General features: G+C 28.4%; 1 protein-coding gene across 2 annotated transcripts in view; it reads left to right on the top strand.

The window, feature by feature from the left end:
• Positions 1–21976, top strand: part of LOC113558434 (scavenger receptor class B member 1-like) — a 93554-nt gene extending 71578 nt beyond the window's left edge. For both annotated transcript variants that reach the window (XM_026963890.1, XM_026963891.1), the window contains exons 5-10: positions 1665–1865; positions 4594–4730; positions 7725–7999; positions 8810–8928; positions 10390–10515; positions 19423–21976. In XM_026963890.1, coding sequence (XP_026819691.1) covers positions 1665–1865; positions 4594–4730; positions 7725–7999; positions 8810–8928; positions 10390–10515; positions 19423–19842 — 1278 coding nt within the window. In that variant the 3' untranslated portion in view covers positions 19843–21976. The remainder of the gene's footprint in view (positions 1–1664; positions 1866–4593; positions 4731–7724; positions 8000–8809; positions 8929–10389; positions 10516–19422) is intronic.
• The last annotated feature ends 2416 nt before the right edge of the window (positions 21977–24392 follow it).

Here is a 24392-nt window from a genome sequence, read left to right on the forward strand (position 1 = left end):
ATAATAATACGCGTGTTTTTTACAGTACGCCGTATGTAAATTCACTAATTTAAAGTGGTGTACCTACTAGGCGTATGTAGATTCCATATTATTCTACGCTATAAATTAATAAATCTTCCACGGAATCCTCTCCGCCGTCCCATTCACCGTTAATCATATAGTATGTCGCAGCGTTTCTTGGATAATTTGCATTCGGAGCACCAACATTATTTTTTAAAAAACTTTTTATTTCATTTATATTTTGTTTATTTCATTCAACGCTTTTGTGCGATTTATATAAAACACTACATTATTACTGCATGCAAATACACAGCGTTAACGAGTTTTAAACTATATAATGTATAGGTACGAGTCGGTATCAAAATATTAAACGTGTGTAATCTGAACTAGATAATATATTATTCTATTTTAAAAATAACAAGTTATTTTATCTAAAAACTTTCAAATTTGTTTATAACCCCATAATGATGAAAATTATTAGTTCTGTGTATTTGGCGGATCCTAAAAAAGAAATTCAAATTATATCAAAAATTATATTTTACCTGGTTCTTAAAACCAATTAAGAATACATCAATTTGATAGATAATTATGTGTCAGCATTAAAATTGATAAACCGAAAAATACTGAGTTATTATTATTATAAGAACCACAAATACATCAGATATATATACATAATATGTTGTTGTTATCAAGTACTTAATAGAGAATAATGAAATAAAAAAAAACTTATTAGGTATATTCGTAGTTTTTATTCATATAAAATAAAGAAGTCAGATTTTCATGATTTAACGACATCGTTATATTATTTATACCTATAATCTAATTTAAACTTAAGTCAATTAAATATTATCATATTTGTATTATGCTTACTGTGGGTTCACAATTTCTTTATTTATTTTAATTCAATATTAATATTTAATTAATAAAATTATGTAACCTATAATATAACCAAAACTCTGTGATTATTTCAAGTTTAATAATTTATTTATCATATTTAATTATTTATCAATGCTTTATATCTAATACATTTTTAAATATCAGATCTAAGGTAAAATATTAATTTTGATAGAAACGAAATTTAAACTTTTTTTTTATTTTTTGAAAATGATACATAAATCATCGTTTGTCGTTTGTTCCGGCCGTGTCTACCGCCACCCGACAGACAATCATTTACATAATATTATAATGTGAGTGGATTCAGGGTTATAGAAAGATTAAAACCTCAATATCGGATTGAAAGAAGACTTGAGAATGAGTTATAAAAGCACGAGTAGATGAATGACTTATAATAATAAGGAGGAAAAAAGTAAACCATGTTTCAGGTGGTACTTTGTATTTATTTATTATTGCGTACTAATAAAAAGTATTCTGTATTATTATGTATTTGCAGTATACATATAAAATACTATTTATATATTATGCATCGAAACTGCAATATAATATGGTGCGACTACGAATATTGTTTTTCCGCGTATTCTAAGTCACTGCAGATCGAAAGTATTAAACAGCAATACGATTCATCAACTATGTACACGTTTTTTTATTCATGTGTGGTTAATTCATTCAAATAATAATATAACAATATTTATAATCAACGTTTAATATATTCTAAACACGACTATATAATTATACTACTACTATCGTACATTTATGTCTCAATATAGGGATTCAGTTCGATGCTCCGGAGTTCACCGATGTTCGTAAACGTAGTGTTCAATTCGTTGGTCGAATACCAGGATTCACAGCCGATACTCAACCTGTCTGTAAACGAATTCCTATGGGGATATGATGACAGGTTAGTGAAGATGGCCAGCAGTGTGCTACCCACGTGGATCAATTTTTCAAAATTTGGGCTACTCGATCGGGTAATTATTATTGGTTATAACCGGTACTTCTATAATGGCGTATAATATTTTAAGCTTTAACATGTGTTCCGGTCGCCCAGAATAATAAATTATTATTTCCGAGTAAACCAGTGTGTTCTTTTATTTTTAAACTTAGCGCGTATATAAAAGTGTATAATTTATATATAATGGACATATATTATGTTGTTTTCGGCTTACATATTAAGTACGTTGCGTAGACAGTTTTGGTAAAACATAGCTAAATGAGAACTGTTGAACGTAAATTTGCAATGTTATACTTAATTGTAAGACGGAAACAATGCCGGCGAGAACGCCTTTTTAATAGTTTAAATGTAAAATAAGTTTAAAACTTTTAAACTTAGGATTTATTTTTAATGAGTTGGTAGTTTACAAATGGAAAAAAAGGAACTCTCTTTAATATTTTAACAACAGTTAAGTAAAAATTTAAATTATAGAAATAATCCGATAACATCCTGTTATAGGTAGGTAATACCTTCTGATTTTAAAATGAGGAACTGAGGTTATCTTCAGAAATCACTGTTTACAATTTATTATGAATTAAAATAAATTAAAAATCTGTTGATAGTTAAATTTAATCTCGCGATTAAACCTATTAAAAATTTTAAATAATTATCAATATTTAATTATTTTAAAATATAAAAGTTGTTATAATTCTCTAGAAATAGTAAACAGTAGTCATTGGTCATTGAATTATTTTATTAGCCTTGATCGGATCATAAAAAACGCGTTTTTTTATCTGACATTTTACATTACATACATTATAATATACAAATTGGTTATCAAATATGTGTATACGATAAATAAATTAAATTAGACAGGTAGTAATAATAAATTAAAATAACCGTTCATACTTTTTTTTGTATTGTTTTTAAAATCTTTTTAATATCAGTAAAAAAATCTAATAATAATAATATATAATTATGTACCTAATTAAAGCAAATAATCGGAAAAATCAGTTAAATTTAATTGTACATGAAGAATTATAATTTTAAAGAATAATTAATACAATTTTTTACACAATACAATTTTTAATTATACGCGATTACGCCAATATAAAAGTAGTAATTTAACAATAATTTTAAAATACTGAATGGTGTATCTTCAACGGTATTTTAGGTATACGCGACAACTCACTCGAGGCAATAAAATAATACTTTTAAATTGTATTCATTCATATAAAGGCTATTCTTAGCGAATAGTACTACAACTACAAAATATATCGTAATGATTTATCGTCGTCATATTATTGCATTACTCCCGTACGAATTCTTCGGGTTGTTTTTATTTTTTCATTCTCAGTACATAATATATTTTTTAAAAGTCGTGAAATTTTCATTTTATTTTTTTTTCTTCTTCCAAACACCGGATTACCCGCGCACGGTTTTGATTTCAACGTATTATTATAAAGACCGCGTCCCGCGTGAGTGCCTACTCGTCGTCTCCGCGCGCACTTGAATGTGACCTGCAAATTCATATGTAGGTACATGTATAACCATCGCAAACGCCAAGTCGCATAATTTTCACATAGTCGCGCGTATTCGTATATATATACAATGAATTTGTAGTGTGATGCCATACGCATACAGAGTGTAACAGAAATAATTGACACACGTAAAATGTTATTAACCGTAACTGTGTACAGCGTATAATACATTTTGTTCTAATCAACGTTTACGTTTTTCATTTCTTAATGAAATTGTTATATGATGAATCATAATAACTAAATAAAAACATGAATATTGATCGGAATAAAACGTGGGCATTATGTAAAGGTCGTTGTCAATAAAATGCATCAGTTATTTCTATTACACTCTGTATATAGGTAATATCATGATGGTGTCGCCTCTATAACAGCACGTCTACAGCCGTGTACATATAAAACTACGGAAAAAGCGTACACGGCGTACTGAAATGGATGAAAAACATATCAAGATAATTATGTTTAAACATCGGAAAAATTATGTATACAATTATATACCTATAATGATAACGAACGAGGGCTGCGTCAAATTTATTTTAATTTTTTCTAAGATAATTATTTAAAATAATAATTTTTTTTCAATTACAAGTTTGTGGTTGGAGAGTTAATTCAAAATCTTAATACCTACGAAAAATAAATAAAAATGCATTCTTAAATTGATATTAATCTATATAAACGTAACGTAATAATTCTAACTATTCGTTGTAGATATTGTATAATATAGTTCATAGAATTATTTTTATTTTCGAAAATTATAAACTATAAATAGATTATTAGACTGTTTTACGAGTTTAAATAGTATTTAATAAATATATTGAATTCTTAAATTATTCAAAACACTATTTACCTCAAAAAAGGAGTTGAATAAAATATAATTTAAATGAAGTTTTTTTTTTATTTATTATGAACAAACTCTGACTTAGAAATATAAAAAACTATTCTATACTAATTTATTGATTTTCTGTACTACTTTAAAATTTATACGAGCTAGTGCTCTGGAAATACATTTTACCTTACATTAAAAATATGTACGCGCGTATATAATATATCTAAATATAGTTACTGCCCATTGGTATTTATGTTTGTTTATTGATTGTTAAAATATTATTTAAAATTTTGACTTTGATAATGCCAACCTATCATTTTATTTGAGTATACATAAATAATGTTTTATTTGTTAGGAACCTATACATACTGATTGATTTTTACTGACTTATATTGTATTAGATGTTGGATGAAGGAACCAATGTCGTCACAATGACTGTGCCATCGAAACGACAAACAAAACGTCCCTATACAATAGATAACTTCAATGGATCGCCGATTTTACACCAATGGGCCAATGCTGATGCACCTAATGAGATGTAAGTATATTACTAAGTCGGTTGTCAATACATCAATGTTGGTTTCTAAAACACCAACATTTAAATATTAAAAAGTTTTACGTATGATTTCATCTATGACGATCTTTATCGTCATCGATCAATATTCTAATCAGATTTAGATTAGGTTCAATGAAAAATTTTCGTTTTCTAATAATTGGGGATTATAATATGAATTAGGAACATTGAAAAGGTATATCTTAGAAAAATATCGTTATTACTTGTGTATAATTTTAGGTCTAAGTAATGTTTGTTATGCGCATTAGGGAAAGGTAGATTATTTACTGAATTCATAAGGCAATTTTAAGTCTGAGTGTGAGTGTACAATAAATTGGTCAGAGTGAATTAATTTTTAGGATATACTTAACATACAAATTTATTCTCCATTTAATTTGGGAGATCTATACATTGATTCCCAGTGCAAGTATAATTTATTCATAAACCTCAAATTATTAGCATTATCCAGGAGACGCCACGGAGAGGTTGGCTGACGAGTCTCTGACCATATTTTTTTTAATTATTAAATTTGGTTATTCGTCATATTTTAATTAATTTAGCTATAATGATTGTTAAAAGTAGGTTAAATTTTTTTTGATTAAGTTAATAAATATTGTCAATCATCGTCATAGTTGTCTTTTTTCCTAAAATATTAGAGGATTATTGAGAAGAAGATAAACATTTGCAACACAAACCATTGGTATCTGTCTATGAGATTTTAGATATAGGTACTTGTACATTATATCCCATGTAAATATTTATTTTTCCTTATTTTCCAGTAGCATACAACGGAAAACTAATCAAATCATATACATCTCTTAATTTCCCGAATATTAAATCATTGGTATCAATAAATTTAAGTAAACAGGTACCTGCGAATCAACTCGTAAGCAACGCAGTGAATGATTTTTGATTAATTTACACTAGTTGCTAGCATAAACAAAGCATACCTTCATGTCTAGAGAGTGTAAATATTTCTGGGAATCTCAACCATCCCTTCCTTATAAAAATATTATTATTATTACAGTATATACTGTACTAGTGTATTATACCGTATAGGTACCTACTATGTATTTTATATTGGTAGCATTTCACAAAACACAATTATTAAAAAACTACAAACGCTAAGCTAGGTTATTGTTGTCATAATCTAATGGCCTGCTCCGCTCAAAGTCTAAACGCGTTATATGTAAAAAATCTTTTTTTTTGTTTAGAAAATGTCATCGCATACGCTGCATAGTGTATACTCCTTGGCTTCGCACATAATCCTCATTATTATACGATATTGATTGGAGGTCCAATTATATTTATATCATATTTGACGTTATTTTAAGACTATAATGGAGATTATTGAGAGATTTATCGTTGACTGACTCCCTAGTTGTAATAAAGAGAATAATTGGTAAATTGGCCGTAAATAATTTTAAGAATTATTATATTTTGAAATTACTTTGAGGAACACAATTCTGGATTAGAAACTTTCTGATAGTGCTAGACTTGAACATATAGAAAAGTATCTTTCTTCTAGGTAAAATTGTAATATAAAGAAGGTGTAAGCTCGAAAGATATATTTTATTTAAAAAAATATAGACCTTAGTGCCCGACTTTATCAAAGCTGCATTTAGAAACGCTCTAGTACATAACACGATTCATAAAACAATGATGATATAAAAATAAACACAAACTTTTTTGTTTCAACTTAAAGTAGAAAGTGGCCCAATTTTTGAAACGAGTAGAGAAAACTTCATATTTTATTAAATCATGCGTATAATCCATTCAAATGCACAGTTTTGTCCTTTTACATTACAAATGCTTATGTATAGCGTAACTTGGTAATTTAAATTAGCAAAGTAGCTATTGTCATTTACAATCTACTATATGGCAAAAACTTGCGAGTGCATATCATGTTTGATAGTCACTTGGTTAGTTTTTAAATACCAGATAATGGATCGCACTGAATTATGTCAACATGGTATCCACAAATTAATTTTATTACGAGTATATTTGCAATATGTAAGTATTTTTTTAAATGTTTATACAATTTTAAAAATACGTGGCATGTTTATACTTTTAACATGGGCTAGGTACTAAATGAAATAATTATTTTATGCATTTTTAAACTTACGAAATTATATAATTCATATCAGAAATTCGTTATACCTACTCATATCATTAATAAAAGTTATGAAATGGACTAATAACATCAGAAAGTAGTACATTTTAATTTAACATATTTACCAAAAATATTAATTAGAAATATACTTTATTATGTGTTAATTGTACACATATTGTTTCAAGCTTGGCTATGATTTCAATTAAACCAGTAGCTCACTACTCTAGCAGTAATTATAATATATTGGATATATAAGTATTTTAATTCCTAATATGATACATAATAATTATACAGTACCTAAAGAAAAAACAACTTAAAAAAAAAAAATCATGCACTCTTAACATTTTATTTAACAATTTAACAACTTACAAAAAACAATTTTAATAAAAAACTAGATGAACGTATTAATTTTTTCTGAAGATTTTTAACATTCAAATATTTCTTAAAAATAAAAAAATGATTTTGAACGACATCGTATTTTACAAATTGAATAAGATTGAATTAAATATTTAAGTAAACTTTCCGAACATTAAATGTCAGTCGGTTTTCTTAGTTATACGATTTGCATAAGATTCTAATTCAATTAAAGATATAATATCTTTGATTATAATTCAAATTTCAGGTACGAACAGTAACTTCTTCATTAATATAAAAAAAGGAAATATTTAGAATATAAAATACCTAGTATAAACTAATTTCACTACTTATTTATCTACTCTTCAATCAAAATCCGGTATTTATATTTACAATTTTATGAGCTTTGTTATTTTTAATTGGTATAGATATTATGTACGAATAGCGTACAAGACGTACAACGTGAAACATCAAATATTAAATTGAAAGCGTTTCCTTTTTTTTTTTTTTAGGAATAAATGTTCGTTGAATTCATCATCGGAGGGATTACTGTTCCCAAGGCACTTGACCAAAGACATGCATTTCCCAATTTATCGAAAAGCCTTCTGCCGAACATTGCCTTTGACATACAACTCTACCAGCGATATGCCCATTGGGTATCCCACTGTTTATTTGTACAAGTTTTTTCCTGATGTTTTTAATTCTTCTCTGGATGATAATAAATGTTATTGCCCGCAAGATGGGTGCTTGCTTCCCGGACTGTCAGATATATCGCCGTGCTATTACAGTAAGTAAAAAATATCGTATTGATTTTATTACATTATCATTTTAATTTATTTGTTATATTAAAACATATTAGCTTATGTTAAAATGTGTATCAATATTTTTTAATTAGTTAAAATTTTAAATACGCGATTTATATATACACATAATAATTATAATGTTTATTAGAAAACTTTTTTATGACATTTTAAAGCATTTGTAATCAGTTGAGTACATAAAAATATATTGTTATTTTTTTTTTTTGTGGTTAGTGTATGTGTGGGGGGGAGATAAAAGTTGTATATTTTCAAATGTATACAAGAACTTTATTAACAGAAATCACTATGACTTTTAATCTATTAAAACATACCCAAACTTTTTTTGAAATTTTGAAGGAGGAGTTGAACACCTTTTTGTGTACACTGGCAGTTGATAAATATGTCGTAGTGCTATTTTAGATGGTATGATATAACATAATATTATATTGTTTAAAATAAATCCATTAAAGCTTTTCGTTTGTATTTAAAATGTATAAAGAACAAACAAGAGCTTTATGGAAACACAATAGATCATGTATTATGATAAACTATTAAAAATATATTTTCCTATCAGTTTGTCATTTAGATTACATAATTTACTAGTGAATCAATGTTTAACTTCTTAATAAAAGAGAGGGAAAATAATATTAAAAGTGTAACGTTTATACTTTATTATTGTTTCCGCCGTAGTCAAACTAATGTATTATTGTAAGCAAAGTTTCATGTTATTACGATCTTGAAGTTTTTATTTTATTTTATATTTTCCTTGCCAATTTAACTCGCGAATTACCTTACAGATATACCAGTGGCAGTGTCGTTTCCACATTTTTACGGCGGCGACCCGGCGTTGTTGGACAATGTCAATGGAATTGCTCCCAACATGGAAAAACATCAATCCGTAGTTGCCGTACAACCGGTAATGAACGATTTTAATACGATACCGCTTATTACACCATTTAAGAACGTCCGTTTAGAGTAAAACCTCAGTGAAAAGTGTGTTCATGGTTATAATATATTATGATAAATCGTTAGTGAAGGATTTATAGATAGGAACAATCCACCAGTTGTCATGCAGGTCTAGAGGTATATCTGCATATCGCATCATATCTGTACCAGCTACCTGTAAATAATAGTTGATAAATTTAGTTTAAAGGGGCTAATAAACTTAGATGAAGTCCTCCAAATGATAAAACGATTACACAGTGCATTAACTATCATTGCGTATCTTTGGAGTATCTATACTTCCACATTATAGATTACTCTATGATAGCTATTATTGTTATTTAATTTAAAGCAGAACACTAAAGTATAAATTTAAATATAAATTTTGCAATAGTTTTAATAACAATTAACAATTGTTATTGATTTTTGAATAAATAACTATACTTATTTTGTTAAAATTTTAGGCTCACGATTAAATGAGTTTTATAAATCTCGTGAAATTGTTTTGTAAAATTTAAGTAAAACTGAAAAATGTCAAACAACACATGAAGTTCGGGTTATTTTTATTATCGAAAAAACACAAGTTTACTGTAAATCAACCCACTGGATTTTTTCTTATACCTACTAACGAATGTCAAATAATAATCACGACACAAGTTCGCTAATAGTTTACGTCTACTTACATTTTATTCGGGTCACTTTCATGACTTTGCAGACTTATTTACTAATTATTACATACATATTGAAATCATCGACATTAATATTATCGGTATAAGGTCAACCGGGACTGTTTCATTATTCCAATAATTTTACTAGACACCTAATCAAAATATTTAATACAATAATAAATTTGCTTTTTTCGGAACAATTTATCAAAATTGATTATTATTATTATTATTATTATTATTATTATTGGGTATTTGTTTTAATAACCTCGCTATAGAAATCGGCACGAGACCGGCTTGAATCACCTATATGTAGACGCTCTGCGGGTACAATTTATTATATCATATTCTATACAACTGAAGATTCCACTTTTTGTACAGCAAAACACGTCAAATGCATGTCATTGTTTAAAAAAATTTTCGTTTTTTTTTGTAATTTAACAATTCAGTGTTTTTTTTTATTCGAATTAAAAATTTGCGTCATTAAAACCGGAAGTAAAAAAACCACTCATTCGACAGACGTAATTTGTATTTGTAGCTCGAAACGCCACCGCTGCAAAAAAAATAATATATTTATACCTATCAAAATAATTATTCCTAAAAGGTCAAATAATAATAATTAAAAAAAACAGCTATTGGTAAAACAAAAGGTTCTCAACCCTACCAATATACTACGGAAACAAAGGACAATTCTTATGAACAATATACTAAACTGTGTTTAAACGCTTATCTATATTATTGTATGTTTGACGGTGTTTTTATTTCCTCAGGATCTCGGTATACCGCTGGCCGTGGACATTAAAATTCAGTTGAACTTAATCATAAAGGCTACGAGGTACGTAAACCGCGCCAAGAAGTTCAATGGATTGACGTTGCCAATATGTTGGTTGCATTTGGTAAGATTTATCACACATTACGATAATGTTTCGTGGTTATGAGGATAGTCAGCTAGTGTTTAAGTAAACTACAATAACATAATCAGTTACCTAATATTGATTGATTGTGTTATCGATCGAGAACATTACACCCTCTTCGATAATCCATTATGATATCAACTGACGGTTATGATGAGGTTTTCGTTTATTTTATTACTTCTCAAACCAAAGTATTTGGGCGAAGGTAATTCGCGACAAAAAATATAGATGAAAAAATAATACATAATCAGGTTACGCCATGGTAATTTTTTTTCCTTTTTTACAATAATAAAACCCCGTGTGAATGACACCCGTCTCATTTATATACAGTTATTATTTAGTTTTTTTAGTAGACACTAGGCACCATGTTTTATACTCTAATACCCTAACTGACCAACAAATCTATAAAATTACCATAATAATAATAAAAACTATATAACTCGCATTGATGTATAGTAGGATTTTACTATTAAGTGTACCACTTCATTGACAAGATATTTATAATGGATATATTTAAATTCAACAATAAATAATTATACGTAATTATATCATGAAAACGATTCTGAGTGATGATGATAAAATGCTATGTGTGAAAGATTATTTCTAAGAATATTTTGTAGTATATTTAAACTGTTATTACTGGTTTATTTGTTATTATAAATATTATAATATGGTCCTATAACATGTCGATTTAGTTAATGGTTTTTGCCAAAACATAAATAAAATAAAATAATGCTATCTATATTGGCTTAACATTATTTTTTAGTAATAATTAACTAAAATGATTATAATTTAATAATAAAAATTATTCATTTTAATCATATCAAACCGCTTTTAGATAATAATATTAACTCTTCAGTTGTATTTACCTAACTAGATACGTAAACAATTTAAAAATTAATATTTGAAGCGTCTATTTTAGGATTTTTTATGATTATTTAAGTGCCCCGTAAGATTTTTTTATTTAATTTTTAATATATTTAACCTACAGTGCCCAAATCGAATTGGACAATGATAACTAATTCCAACTTTGCCATTGAAAATCTTTTAAAATCAGTTTTTGAAGATCCGTGTATACTTAAGAACTGTTTGACGAAGAAAATAACCAAACATTAAGAATTTTAAAATAAATGTCCGTAAACAGCAAAAAAAGAATCAAACATATTTTAAATATCATGCTTATAAAATAATTTTTTATGGTATGTTTAGTGAAAATATCAATTCTATATGGTTTGTAGTGCTTTTTGAATCACAACAAACAAACAAAATTGAGTTTGACTAAAACTCAGTGCAATTTTCCAGCTACTTTTTGTTAGTATTTTATCAATTTAGAAGAACGAACCAACCTTAAAATTTGAAGATTGATACACATTTTCTGGTCCAAAACGTAATAATTGTTACAAAAACATAAAAAAAAAATCTTGTTGTAAAACCAATACTTCGCCTGATTAACTCAAAATCCAAAACTTAACTATCTCAAACAAAATATTTAATTTTTACTCAATTTAAAACATATATAGTGTTATTCTTGTACAAATACAATCAAAAAAAAAAAAAATCTTAATTACAGTATGACCAAATAGACTAGTATTTGAATTAAATTTAATCAAAACACAAGTTATTTAACTTTAGTCAGAAAACATTTATGTAATTATAAGAGGTGCTCACTCGATTTTAACAACGACGCAAAAGTTAAAAAAAAGTTAAAAGTATAGTAAAAAACATTTTATGGGGATAAACCAAAGGCACGTGGATTCATCTTGACAATATATTATTTTTTCATTTTTTCTAGCAACTATTCTTTTATATTATTTAATAAATTGTCAAATATGCAATATGCATACATAGTTCAGTGTTCATAGTGAAGCGTCAAATCTGGATTATGACTACAAAAATACGACTTTCATCGTTTCACATTTTTTCCTTTATCTGAGAAGTTATTTTAAATAGTATTTATTATTTACGAATAAGGTACGTGTTACGCAATCGATAATATAATAATTATTGCCAAAACGCCTTGACTGAGGCACGTACAATTAACATCATTGGTATATTTGGTATACAAACTTTTGGCCTAAGTACATGCCGGTGTATAATAAACTCACGCACGTAATAATAAAACGCCAACTATACCTATACACATACGAATATTCGCACTTAATAGAGTTATTAATTCTTGAGTGATTCGTTTCAAATAAAATTGATTATCATCAGCTCATTTGCATAGTCGGGCGGTGCAATTAAGTAATGTTACTCGTGTACTTCTATATACTGGTTTTTTTTTTCGACGTTCATCAATAGCTGACATGTATGCATAAATTAAAATGGTCCAAGGCTCATTCTTATTAGCAACGAAAGTGCTCGGAGCGTATTGTCCACAATTTGTCGATATGTCGATTAGTGCGTATAACAATTTATCTAATTTAAAACAATATACTACATCAATAAGCCATTAATAATAAATTCAATAACGACTCGCTATTCGTTGGGGAAGACGGTGGTAATAAAAAAATTGTAGGTTGCGCAATTACAATGTATTATTATATAGGTAAAGGTACTTCGTAAGCGAAAAATCAGAGTATGTACAGTAAAGATTTACTTTGTTTCGTCGAAACGAAAGACGCATAGAACGCATATAATATTATTTTCACATACTATATGAATGTAAAAACGCAAGTGATGGTCTATAAAAAATAATAAACATATCATACCATGTTTCAATACTGAGCCGTGCGTGATATCATCGCGCCGTAGCTACTTTAAAATGTAGTCTATTATAACACCTATAGGCTATAACATAATATAATATTTATAGCTAAAAATTGTTTCCAGTTAACCTCCAAAGTACAATATGGAAATAAATACGAAATAATATAGTTCATGTTTCACCTTTAAGAACAAAAAACTACCACAAAACCTTTCCAATAAAATACATTTCAAAGAAATACAGACTAAACTGACCTATTAAACATTTTTAAAAATCTGATAAATATAATATCCATACCTAGGAGATGTTGTGATAGCATTCGTAATAGTTACAAATTGTCGATCATCAATCTGCATTTGCTTGATTGAGATTGATCTACTGTAAAGATTTCGGGTTCATTATAAACATTGAAAAAAAAAACCAATAAAAATCATTTTATACATTTCTTTTCAGAACCTTTTTTTATTTTATGTTTTAATAAATAGAAAACATTACAGGGCCCGTAGTTATTGATGTTCATAAATATAAAACGATTTTAAATATTATTTGTAACTACTAATTTTTAGTAATATTAATACTAATAAACAAGGATTTTTATAGAAATATTCTAAGCTGGACATTAACGAGTTAATAAATTATAAGTTGAGTTTAATGTTAAAATGGTCTTAACTTTATGATTTAAAATCTTTATTAATTTAAATTAACTTATTTGTTTTTATTTTAATTAAAAATAAATATTAAAATATTTTTATACTTATCCACTAGATTATCAATTGAATATAAAAAAATATTATTTAGCTATACAATTATACTGGTTATCTATTAAACTTCTTAATTTAATTAGAAAATGTCATTAGCTTGTCTAGCCTTGGAAAAATTTCACTAAAGATTTCATTGGTATATGGCCGACTTCGAGAAGAAAATCTTAGGTCAGTCTTAAAATACAAAACGAAGAGAGACTTTTTTTATCGTAAGCCTCTAAAATACAATTTTAAATATAATCTATGGACTACAAGGTATTGCAGTACATAAAATAACGTGTAAGTGTATAGTGACTATAATTGTATGTTTATTGAGTCAATGGCTTTATACTATGACGTTTAATAAAAGATTTTCCTGATATCGAAAGAAAAAAAAATAATTACAATGCTTATTGAATCTAATAAATCTTCGATAAATGATGATGTTACTTATATGACTGTCTATCGTTTCTTCAATGGCATTCAACTCAATTCAAATTGTTGTTTACGTGGCCTTCGGTGTCAGCATGAGAGAGATGGACATAAGACGAACAGATAGTCTGTGGATGAGAGAAAGAAAAACAATAACATTACCCATAAAATTGATATAAAATTCGGAAATAGTAAAAATATCAAAATCTGTAAAGAGGTCATCGAGTTGTCGAAGACCGCGCACTCTAATTCAGCAAGTAATAAATAAATAACTAAATATTTATTTATTTGAAAATTAGTGGATTATTCATGGCTTAATTACAAATCATAGAATTTACAAACACAAATTTTTAAAGTGTTTGCGAATTGCAATGAAATAATAACAAAACACATGCACACGACACTGAAGACGTCTACGCACTCGTGTTTTTTTTTTTTTTTTTTTATCAATTATTGGTTATTACAAAAAAGTTTTATTCCAAAGATTCCTTTGCGTATACAGGATGATTATTTTAACAGTAAAAACACATTATCATTATTTAATCAAAATGTTATGATATACTGTTTATAAACATGATAAATTTTACAATATTTTATCATTATTAATTATTAAGATTTTATTTTAAATCACTTATACAAAAACTATACATTTTTTCTAAGAATTTCAGTTGGTAAATTCAAATTTCGAATAAGTTTTAGAGTTGTATCTTTACTCTTTATTTTTGATTAGCAAGGCATAACTAATTAACTTTTTGTTTGAAATTTGAAATGTGTACATTTTAAAAAAAGTTATAAAAATTAAAATCTTCCAGCTGAAAATTAGGCATAGAAATTTTTTCAAAAAAATATTTATACATTTAGAAATAGTTAGTGTTAATTGATAAAAAGATTCATCCAATTTAATCTATTTCAGCCTTTAAATTTGCAAAAGGTTTATCATATTTTTTAACAAAAAAATAGAAACATATTTTGACGTATTCTCAATGCGAATTATTGTTTTTTAATAATGGTTATGGCATTTGCGACAGGACGTGAAAGATTTAATAAAAATATACTTATATCACAACGTATAATAATACATACCTAATATATAAGTATGTGACACTTTAATAATTGGAAGATATTATTATTATATTGTTTTATTCTCGTCAACACAGATTTTGGTATGACAAATTAACGACGACGCGCGGGTTTTCAAGATTCGATTCATAACCGAGTTCTTGTAGGTAAATTTATTTGTATTCAACTAACCTTCGATATAAATATTCTCCGTAAAACAATATTATGTTATCTTCCAAAACATAAACGTAAAAAGTTAAAAGTATACAAAGCCGACTACTTAGATAGACATAAAAAGAAAAAAACCCTTCCAAAAATCTCGGGACCAAAATAGTGATATCATAATACTATATATAATGTATATATATTGTGTGTATTATATACACACGTTTCTCGATTAATCGATAAAAAAAAAAAAACTACCATTCGACGAGGTTGTGCGTGCGTGCGGTCTATGTACAACTGTGCATGTAGGATGAACATAATATATATGTGGCATTTGTCCGCTGCGTATGGAGGTACGTGGTTTTCCTTGACATTCGGCCGTCGGATATTGTCGTAGGTACGGATAAATATTTAATAATAACAATAGTAATAATATTTTTTAAACGATGTTTTTATTTTATTACATTATTGTTGAACCCACCATATGGAGGAATATAATATATATAGAAATATATAGTCATTTACATCGCGTGGAGTCAAGGATGGAAAATATTAAATAAATGAAAAAACGAAACACCATTAAACGATTATCAACAGTCGTGTGTGTGTGTGTGTGTGTATACGTAAACGCAGACAATCAGATAATTTTGTATGCGCGTACTTCCCACAATGCATCTCAAACATCGCCAAAATATGTTTTAAGTCTGAGTAAACCGGAACAGGAATATGCAAAATATTTGGGTTCGGGTGGTTTACTTGACGCTCCACTAATGTATAATAATTATCATGATATTATGTACCTAAGGACGATGTGATTCTCTTATTTCCTCGTGGCTCGAAGATTATACGATGCAACAAAAATTAACTTTAAAGTAGGTAAATTAAGAATCACGTGCGGATAATAAATTATGATAAATCATGATTATTTTATTATGATAATTAAAGTGTCATAGAATGTATAATCGTTTTTTTGGTAAATTTAAAATGTGTCTTTTACATTTTTTAACAATGTTTGGATTTATAAAATATAACAGTTATAATGGAAAAAAATTGAATAATTAAACGAAAAAAATTATTATGTATCAATTAACGTGATTTAAAAAAAAAATAATTATAAACAGCGTATTGAAAATAATGTTTGTTATTTTTTACACATATCTTTGACAAATATCATTATTTCAATACAAATGTTTAGCCTTGTATGATCAATTCTAAATTCTATGGACATAAGTTAATATTTTCCTAAATATTTTATTGGTTTTTTTTGTTATTATTAATTTATAACTCACACGAATTACTAATAAGTAATTAATATATTTCTGTGATTAGACAAATTCTAGATTAAGATTTTATCACGAGTAATAGTTCCAAAAATACAAAAATGATTTATATTTTTATAATTCAAACTAGTTTTTAACTTTTAAAGCCGTTATGACCCGAAATTTTAGAAAAATATAATTTTTTTTACTATTTTAAAATTAAAAACAATAATAATAACAATGAAATATACTCGTACAAGTAGATGGCTATTCGGATATTATGAAAAATTTAATGATATGAATAATACAAATATTGACTCAACGTCGATCTGTTTAATTTAAGTCTATTGCCAATAGTTACTATTACTTTTTATTATTTATCTTAAAACATAATAACTCTTATATATTCGGTTAAAATGTGCAACTTAAGTAACACCGTACTTAACTCCGTGTCTTACAAAAACTTGTTAGGTAACGACTACAATCGTTATAAAAGAGATTATAATTTATATTAGGTATAAATTTAATATTTTAAAATGGATAAATTATTTACATTTATAATATAGGTACGCGTATTGAAACTGTCGCTGAAACAATTGTAACTATCTAGATGATTTAATTATTCATATCTGGTATTTTTTTTTCTTCTCACTGTAAAAGTGGGCTTAGGAGCATAATATTATAATAGTCGATGGGTTTATAGAATGTTTTAATAGAATCGATTTGAAAAAAAATAATTCGTATTTTTCCTTACACACCTTTACACGTCTCAAACGTCAAATTGAATACCATCAAATCACCGCGAATTAATCAGTATTCTATCAACATTTTAACGCTTCACGTTTATAATATAGAACAAGCAAATATAAATGTTGACCCTTCGCATGCAACCAAACTAAGTTTCTTACAGGAATCATTATTGACGTAACGACTTGTATTATACACACTGCTTAAAATGGGAGACTGTACATGAATTGGAATAATTTTATTATGCTCACCACAGCAAAGCGTCAAACGTTATCCGGACTAGTTGGGGCACAAGGATGTTCGATAATAATCAAAGTTGTCTGACAAGTGGGTCATAAGTGAATATAAAATCGAATAAATTAATGTTGTTAATTATACATATTTTAATTCAAAAACATTTAATTATGTATTATTCTCACTACATTATAATATTCGTTAAATAATTGTTTTTGTTTTCCATGACTTTCGTGACCTAATGTTTAGAATGTCTGCAAAAATATGACAGCATATACCTACCTACTTAATATAGTTCGCCATATCATATGTTCAGAAACTAATTATTTAAATTCATTGAAATCTTGATTTGAGCTCATAATACACCGTCAAAATAACAAATAAATTGAAATCATTATTTTCTTACAATATAGGTATCAATTATTGTGAAATATTTAAAAAATTATGAATAATCGTAACGAGTTGTTTATAGTTATTATTATGGTAATGTGGTCCGAGTTACACTGAAGTTAATAAATAATTTTACTGTCATTGTAATTTTATCACTTCGCTGAATAATTGTATAATAGTTTTTAGATATGAATTAAATTCATAATATGAGTAGTATTTTTCAGTTCTTGTGCTCTAACTATTAAAACAAACAAAATAAATTTAGTTATATTATTGAATCAAAGAAAATTTCAGTTTCAAGGTTTTAAACAATAGTATATTTAAAATATTATTACCTATATTATATATTATCAAAAACGTAGAATAAATTCGAAATAAACTTTGAAAGAAATAATTTTTTCTAAAATGATTTATTTTTGTTCTAACATACCGAAGGATATAATTTTATGATATAGATATTGAAAACAGATTTGGGTTCATTGGCTTGTCTTATTTAGACTTCACTGACAATATACTTGCAACAAAATTTGATTTTTAAAATGTAACAACATGTTTATGCTTCTTAAAAGAAACAAATATAAAAACGTTCATATCGTATAAATTGATAGGTCAGTATCACGGTGAAATGTAAAATGCATTTTTTATATACATATTTATATATTATATTCAACCGCCTAAATATATTACCTGACAGAACTCCTTACAAATGGATGATTGACGTTAACTGCCGGGAATTGTTCTCATATTTTTATAATATTATGAAATATTTTTAAATTATAATTATTATTATTGTATCATAATATTATATTCATATTATTGCAGTATTTGTGAATCAATTATTATTTTATTTTTTTTTTTAATTTGAACAAGAGGGCTTTAGCTGTATAAACAGTTTTTGTTGAATTAGTATTAATTTAATTCAATGCATTTATTAAAATGTCATAAAATTGCACTCGTATTTATCATCACGACTCTTAAAACGATTTGTACGTATAACAACAGCATAATATCCCATATATTTACAATATATAACGTTGCTCGTCACACACGTGTATGCACACATAATACCGATACGATGTAACTAAACTAACTGACTGACTAACCAACTAACTGTAATATATGCTGCAAAATATATTCAAACTCGTCTCGTTTACAGGAAGTGAAGAGTCTGCCGAGCTCGTTGAACGCGTTGCTTTACCTGTGCTTCAACGTCGGACCAGTACTGCTGAAGGCGGTGGTCGCGCTGACGGCTGCCGTGGGCTTTTTCCTGGTCGGCCTGGCCGTCAAACGGTTCGGCCGAGGCCAGCAGAAGCAGAAGCATCTCGTCAACGGGTCCGCGACCGGAGATCACGAGAACGGACGTGGCAGAGGCTGCGAAGACGACGACGACGACAACTACGAAGACGGCGGCAGCGGTGGCGGTGCAGAGTCCGGCGGGCTGATCGTCAAGTGCGGGCCCGCGACCGGACGGTACCGCGACAAATCGTACTTGCCGCTGCACTGCGTCACCGTTTCCGGGTCGCCGTCGGTAGTCGTCGACTTCGATCACTCGCAGGACTACGCGAGAGGTCGATGACGATGAGACACGGTATATCGTAATAACAGTGGTAATACACTGCCACCTATTTACGTGCACAACGATGTTACGTACCGTTACTGTAATATTATTTCCACCGTTGTCGTTATTATATTGTATTGCCTTCACACGCGCCTTATGTACGCACGTTGTCCCGTGATGTATATGTTATAATATTTATTCATCATCATTATTATTATTATTATTATTATTATTATTATTATTATTATTGTTGTTGTTGTTGTTGTCATACCGCATTATATTATTGTGTACGTCTACACGACTCGGGAGCCAGACTGTATCAAGTCACCAGGTTACCTAGCCAAACCCGACCTACGTTTACGTGTATCGTGTGTGTATTGTGTATATAGATCTATCTGGTAGCGGAGCGTAAGCCGTATATTCTCTTCTATAGCGTATGGAGTGTGTGTCGAGCGCGATATCCCGCTAAGATAATATGTCACCGATATACCTGCCGATCTTACATCTACCCCGTCTTATTTTCAGTTCGATTTAGTGCAGCGTAGTGCGCGAGAAAACTACGTATCTCAAATAGTAGCACACAATATACTGTTATTGTGTGAGTAGTCATACTCGACGTGTCGTGAATTTATGTTTGAAAATCATGTCGGGGGGAGGGGGTATAATCGACTGTTGGCGCTGTCCCGGCCGCTCCGGGTGACCGCGTTCGACTCGACGTTGTAGTTAAAAGCGTATAATCATATCCAATATATTATAATAGGTAGGCGCGCGTAATGATCGAGGTTTCGGGAATTTTTTTTTTTGAAATATGTTGTTTACTTGCATACTTTTCCACATCACATATTACTATCGTCATGAACTTGATACAACGTATTTCGTTTTCTCCATTGTTTCCGTCCATCACTCGTGCGATTTCTGCAGTTTTATAGATATTTTTTGCCCCGACGGAAAAGCTCGTTTATGTTTCGAATAATCCGAGCACAGCATAATACCATACTTATTATTACTAAGTCGCCTATTCGTATATACCCACATGCCCTACGACTGCAGTACGTGCACGAGCGACTAATCACGCACAATTATACGCTGCAAGTGAATATAATACGCGGCTTAATATCGAGTGCAAAACCGTAACATGATATTCATGACCGTTGCGCGCGAGCTTCTTCTAAATACAATATCGGAGAATGTAATCGCGTACCCAAGTCCAATCTCCGACCTGACCTCCCACCCGCTGTCCGATAATATTAATTTTATACATTTTATCAGCGACATTAATTTTCTCGTATTGACAGCGTTCGCATAAACTCAGAATAAGCTGTCGTACATAAAACGCCCCGTTCCGTTCGGGTCGGGCGTCCTAGGGAAAAAGCCAGGAAATTATTACATTATGTGTCGGTAAAAAAATTCGGCAGAGCAATATTACATCATAATTATTATACATTAGTAGGCGAATACTGCTCCTGATACGCATAGATTTCGATATCAGATCTATGACCCGTACATGTGTGTGTGTGTGTGTGTTCCCCGATGAGATTACGATTAAAAGGGGCGTGGTTACAACCCAAACCCCGGGTTGACACTGAAATGACGTCGCCCCAATAGTATATATATATATACAATACACGGTTTCTTTTTTATTTTTGGACTTTGACGATCGAATCCGCCTGCAAACGGTGAAATAATTCATTTCCGTTTCTGGGGACGTCGAGGTATACATAAAACATGTATAGGTACTATAAATTCAACGGAATCACCGCCTCCGACGCATGCCATGTACGGACGATCGAAGTTACACACGCCAAAAAACTATTTATACATATTATATAAATGTATAATATACCAAACACCTATATAAACTTACTTCGTCGAGGAATGTTTTCACGTCGTGAGGGATTTATCGAAAAGTTTTGGAACATCACCTCCGTGCATAATGCTACCTTCGTACTACAAATGGTTAGAAAAAAATACGTTTAGCTCGTTTACCTTGTATTTGAATTAAATAAACATAAATTACATAAATATATTTAACTCGACTTGTATGATATAGTAATTATTGTATAAAACCCGTGTGTTTTTAAGCAATGTACTTACCTGGAATTGATAAATATTTTTGTGGCAACTGCATAAATAAAATATAATGTGCGTGTGTTTTTTTTTTTAAAATAGTATGAAATAATTGTTATAAATATATATATATATATATATATAATATAAATAGTTGTTTTGTATATAAAAAAATTTGTTTTATTTGTATATATATTGTATGTTATATGATAATATTCATTAAAAATAAAAATAATTGAAATAATTATGTTGATCACAAAATAATTAGAGTTAATATATTATTCAACGAAAATCAGTTAATACCAACATAATATTGTATAATTATTGTTTAATGTGTGTAATTGTTTCCTTATTTCATTAAAATTCATTTTAATGCAGTTTTTTCCGCAAAACGTTTTAAGATTAGCATTTATTTCTAAGGCCATATTATTTTTTGTAAGTACTTACCCTTTGAAAATATTTTTTTATTCTCTATTACATTCAATAATCAATTTCGTTAAATTTATTGAAAAATAAAAACGATTTGACATCCAAATCAAAAATTTTAAAACAAAGAAATTGAATTATATGATTGCAGATAATTTTTCAATAATACTCAAATTACACATATAATTTAAGGAAACGGTAAATTCCTCTACGGAATATAGCACTATAGTAGTTATAGTAGATAAAACTGTATCAGTTATTTACATAACTAACTTACTCTTGTATTTGGTGTATTATTGTGTTCGTTTTAATATTTTTAATATTTTTTTTATCTTATATAACTTGCATATCTTACTATGCGAATTAATATTTTAAAATTACATGACTGCACTGAGACATAAGTTAGACATTATATTGACTAAAATTAAGTGTGGTGGAATATAATTTTAAATATTGTTTTTAAATATATGCCACGATACTGTAATAAATCACTAGTAGTAATTACCTATGATACTTTAATAGTAACCCTAACCTAATACTATTAGTATATACAATTATACAATACTTACCGTTTTTATATTGTATAACTTAAATTTTTAATCGATCTTGTTTTTTTTTTGTTTTGAAAATAATTTGAACATTCCAGATTTGGTCGATGTTTTATTTTTTATTACATTAGACTGTATCTGATCGATGTTAATTTGTGATATTTCTGTCATAAAAAAAAAATCTTTCATCGTCGTCGTATACTAAGCAATGGAGACTGATTGTATAAATAATGTAGATTTATTTATTCTTTCTAAACTAGTGAACTAAACCTACAGGTACTTGAAATATATTACGATTTTTGAAAGATTTATGTGTTACAAAAAATTTCCGAAAAAGAATATTTCGGAAGACTGGGCAAAATTATAACTTCTGATCGAATCGACTGTGATGGTTTATTGAAAATAACGGGATCATTTCAATAAATTTATATCGATTAACAAGATTATGATAAAAAAAACAGTTAATTACTAAATACTTATCGGATTTCATTTCATTTTGACGATGTTTGATTACAAGTATTATTTATTTTTTGTTTTAACGTAGTCCGTGGTTTCTTCTTACCGCGAATGTGCTCGGTACCCAGTCGTTTTACAGCAGTTGACTTTCGATAATTGCACTATTCTGTTATGTTTTATAATCACCTTTAATTATATAAGTTTTATTGTTACTATAACAAGATCATCGATCACATCAACACATTATTGTCTATACCAGCTCATGTTAATGCACATTTATCTCTACTCGCAATCATATTTTTAAACTATAATAGTTTAAAACCATTTGGTAAAATACCAATAAGCATACTATAAGAAAACCATGATAATATATTTCGGTTTACCTAAACACAAAGTAAACAAATTTATGAATATCTAGTTTCATATAAAGTGATTGTGAATTTATAAAATATCACCTGAGGCAGATTGACATTAATATTTTTAATCGTATTTCGATTGATTTCCATTACGACAACATTATGCGCAGAACGCTTAGAGAGCTCGAATTACAACCGCAAAGTATCACCTATCGAATAACAATATGTATTAATTATTATGTTGAATGGCGTTTTATTTAATACACCCTTAAAAACAAACAGATCATTTATAAATTTAATATTATTGTTTTATAATACTACCCGCGTGCGTACTGAAAGCCCGCTAGCGCCAACATGTCTTGCAATGTCGGTTCCCTAACTCACCACAAACGCCACAAATATAAATGTAAAAATGTATTGGGAATATGATATATTTATCTTGAAATAGATATGTACTCACTAATGCGATGCGTATAATCATTAAAGGCATAACGGTGTGTAATGGTTTTTTCTGTTGTAGGGCGGTTCGATGAAAAATATACTTTAGCCTAACTTTTACCTCGTCTGCTGATTGTTGTCGAATACAAAGTAAGTAAACAGGAACCTTTTATGCAAACTACGTACAAACTGATTTCCCGAACAGGTAATGGATACACGATATTATTGCAAAGTATGAAAAGCATAATATTATATGCACACTATTCCAAAAACGTGT

This window comes from Rhopalosiphum maidis, chromosome 3, assembly GCF_003676215.2.
Source record: "Rhopalosiphum maidis isolate BTI-1 chromosome 3, ASM367621v3, whole genome shotgun sequence".
Taxonomy (NCBI): domain Eukaryota; kingdom Metazoa; phylum Arthropoda; class Insecta; order Hemiptera; family Aphididae; genus Rhopalosiphum; species Rhopalosiphum maidis.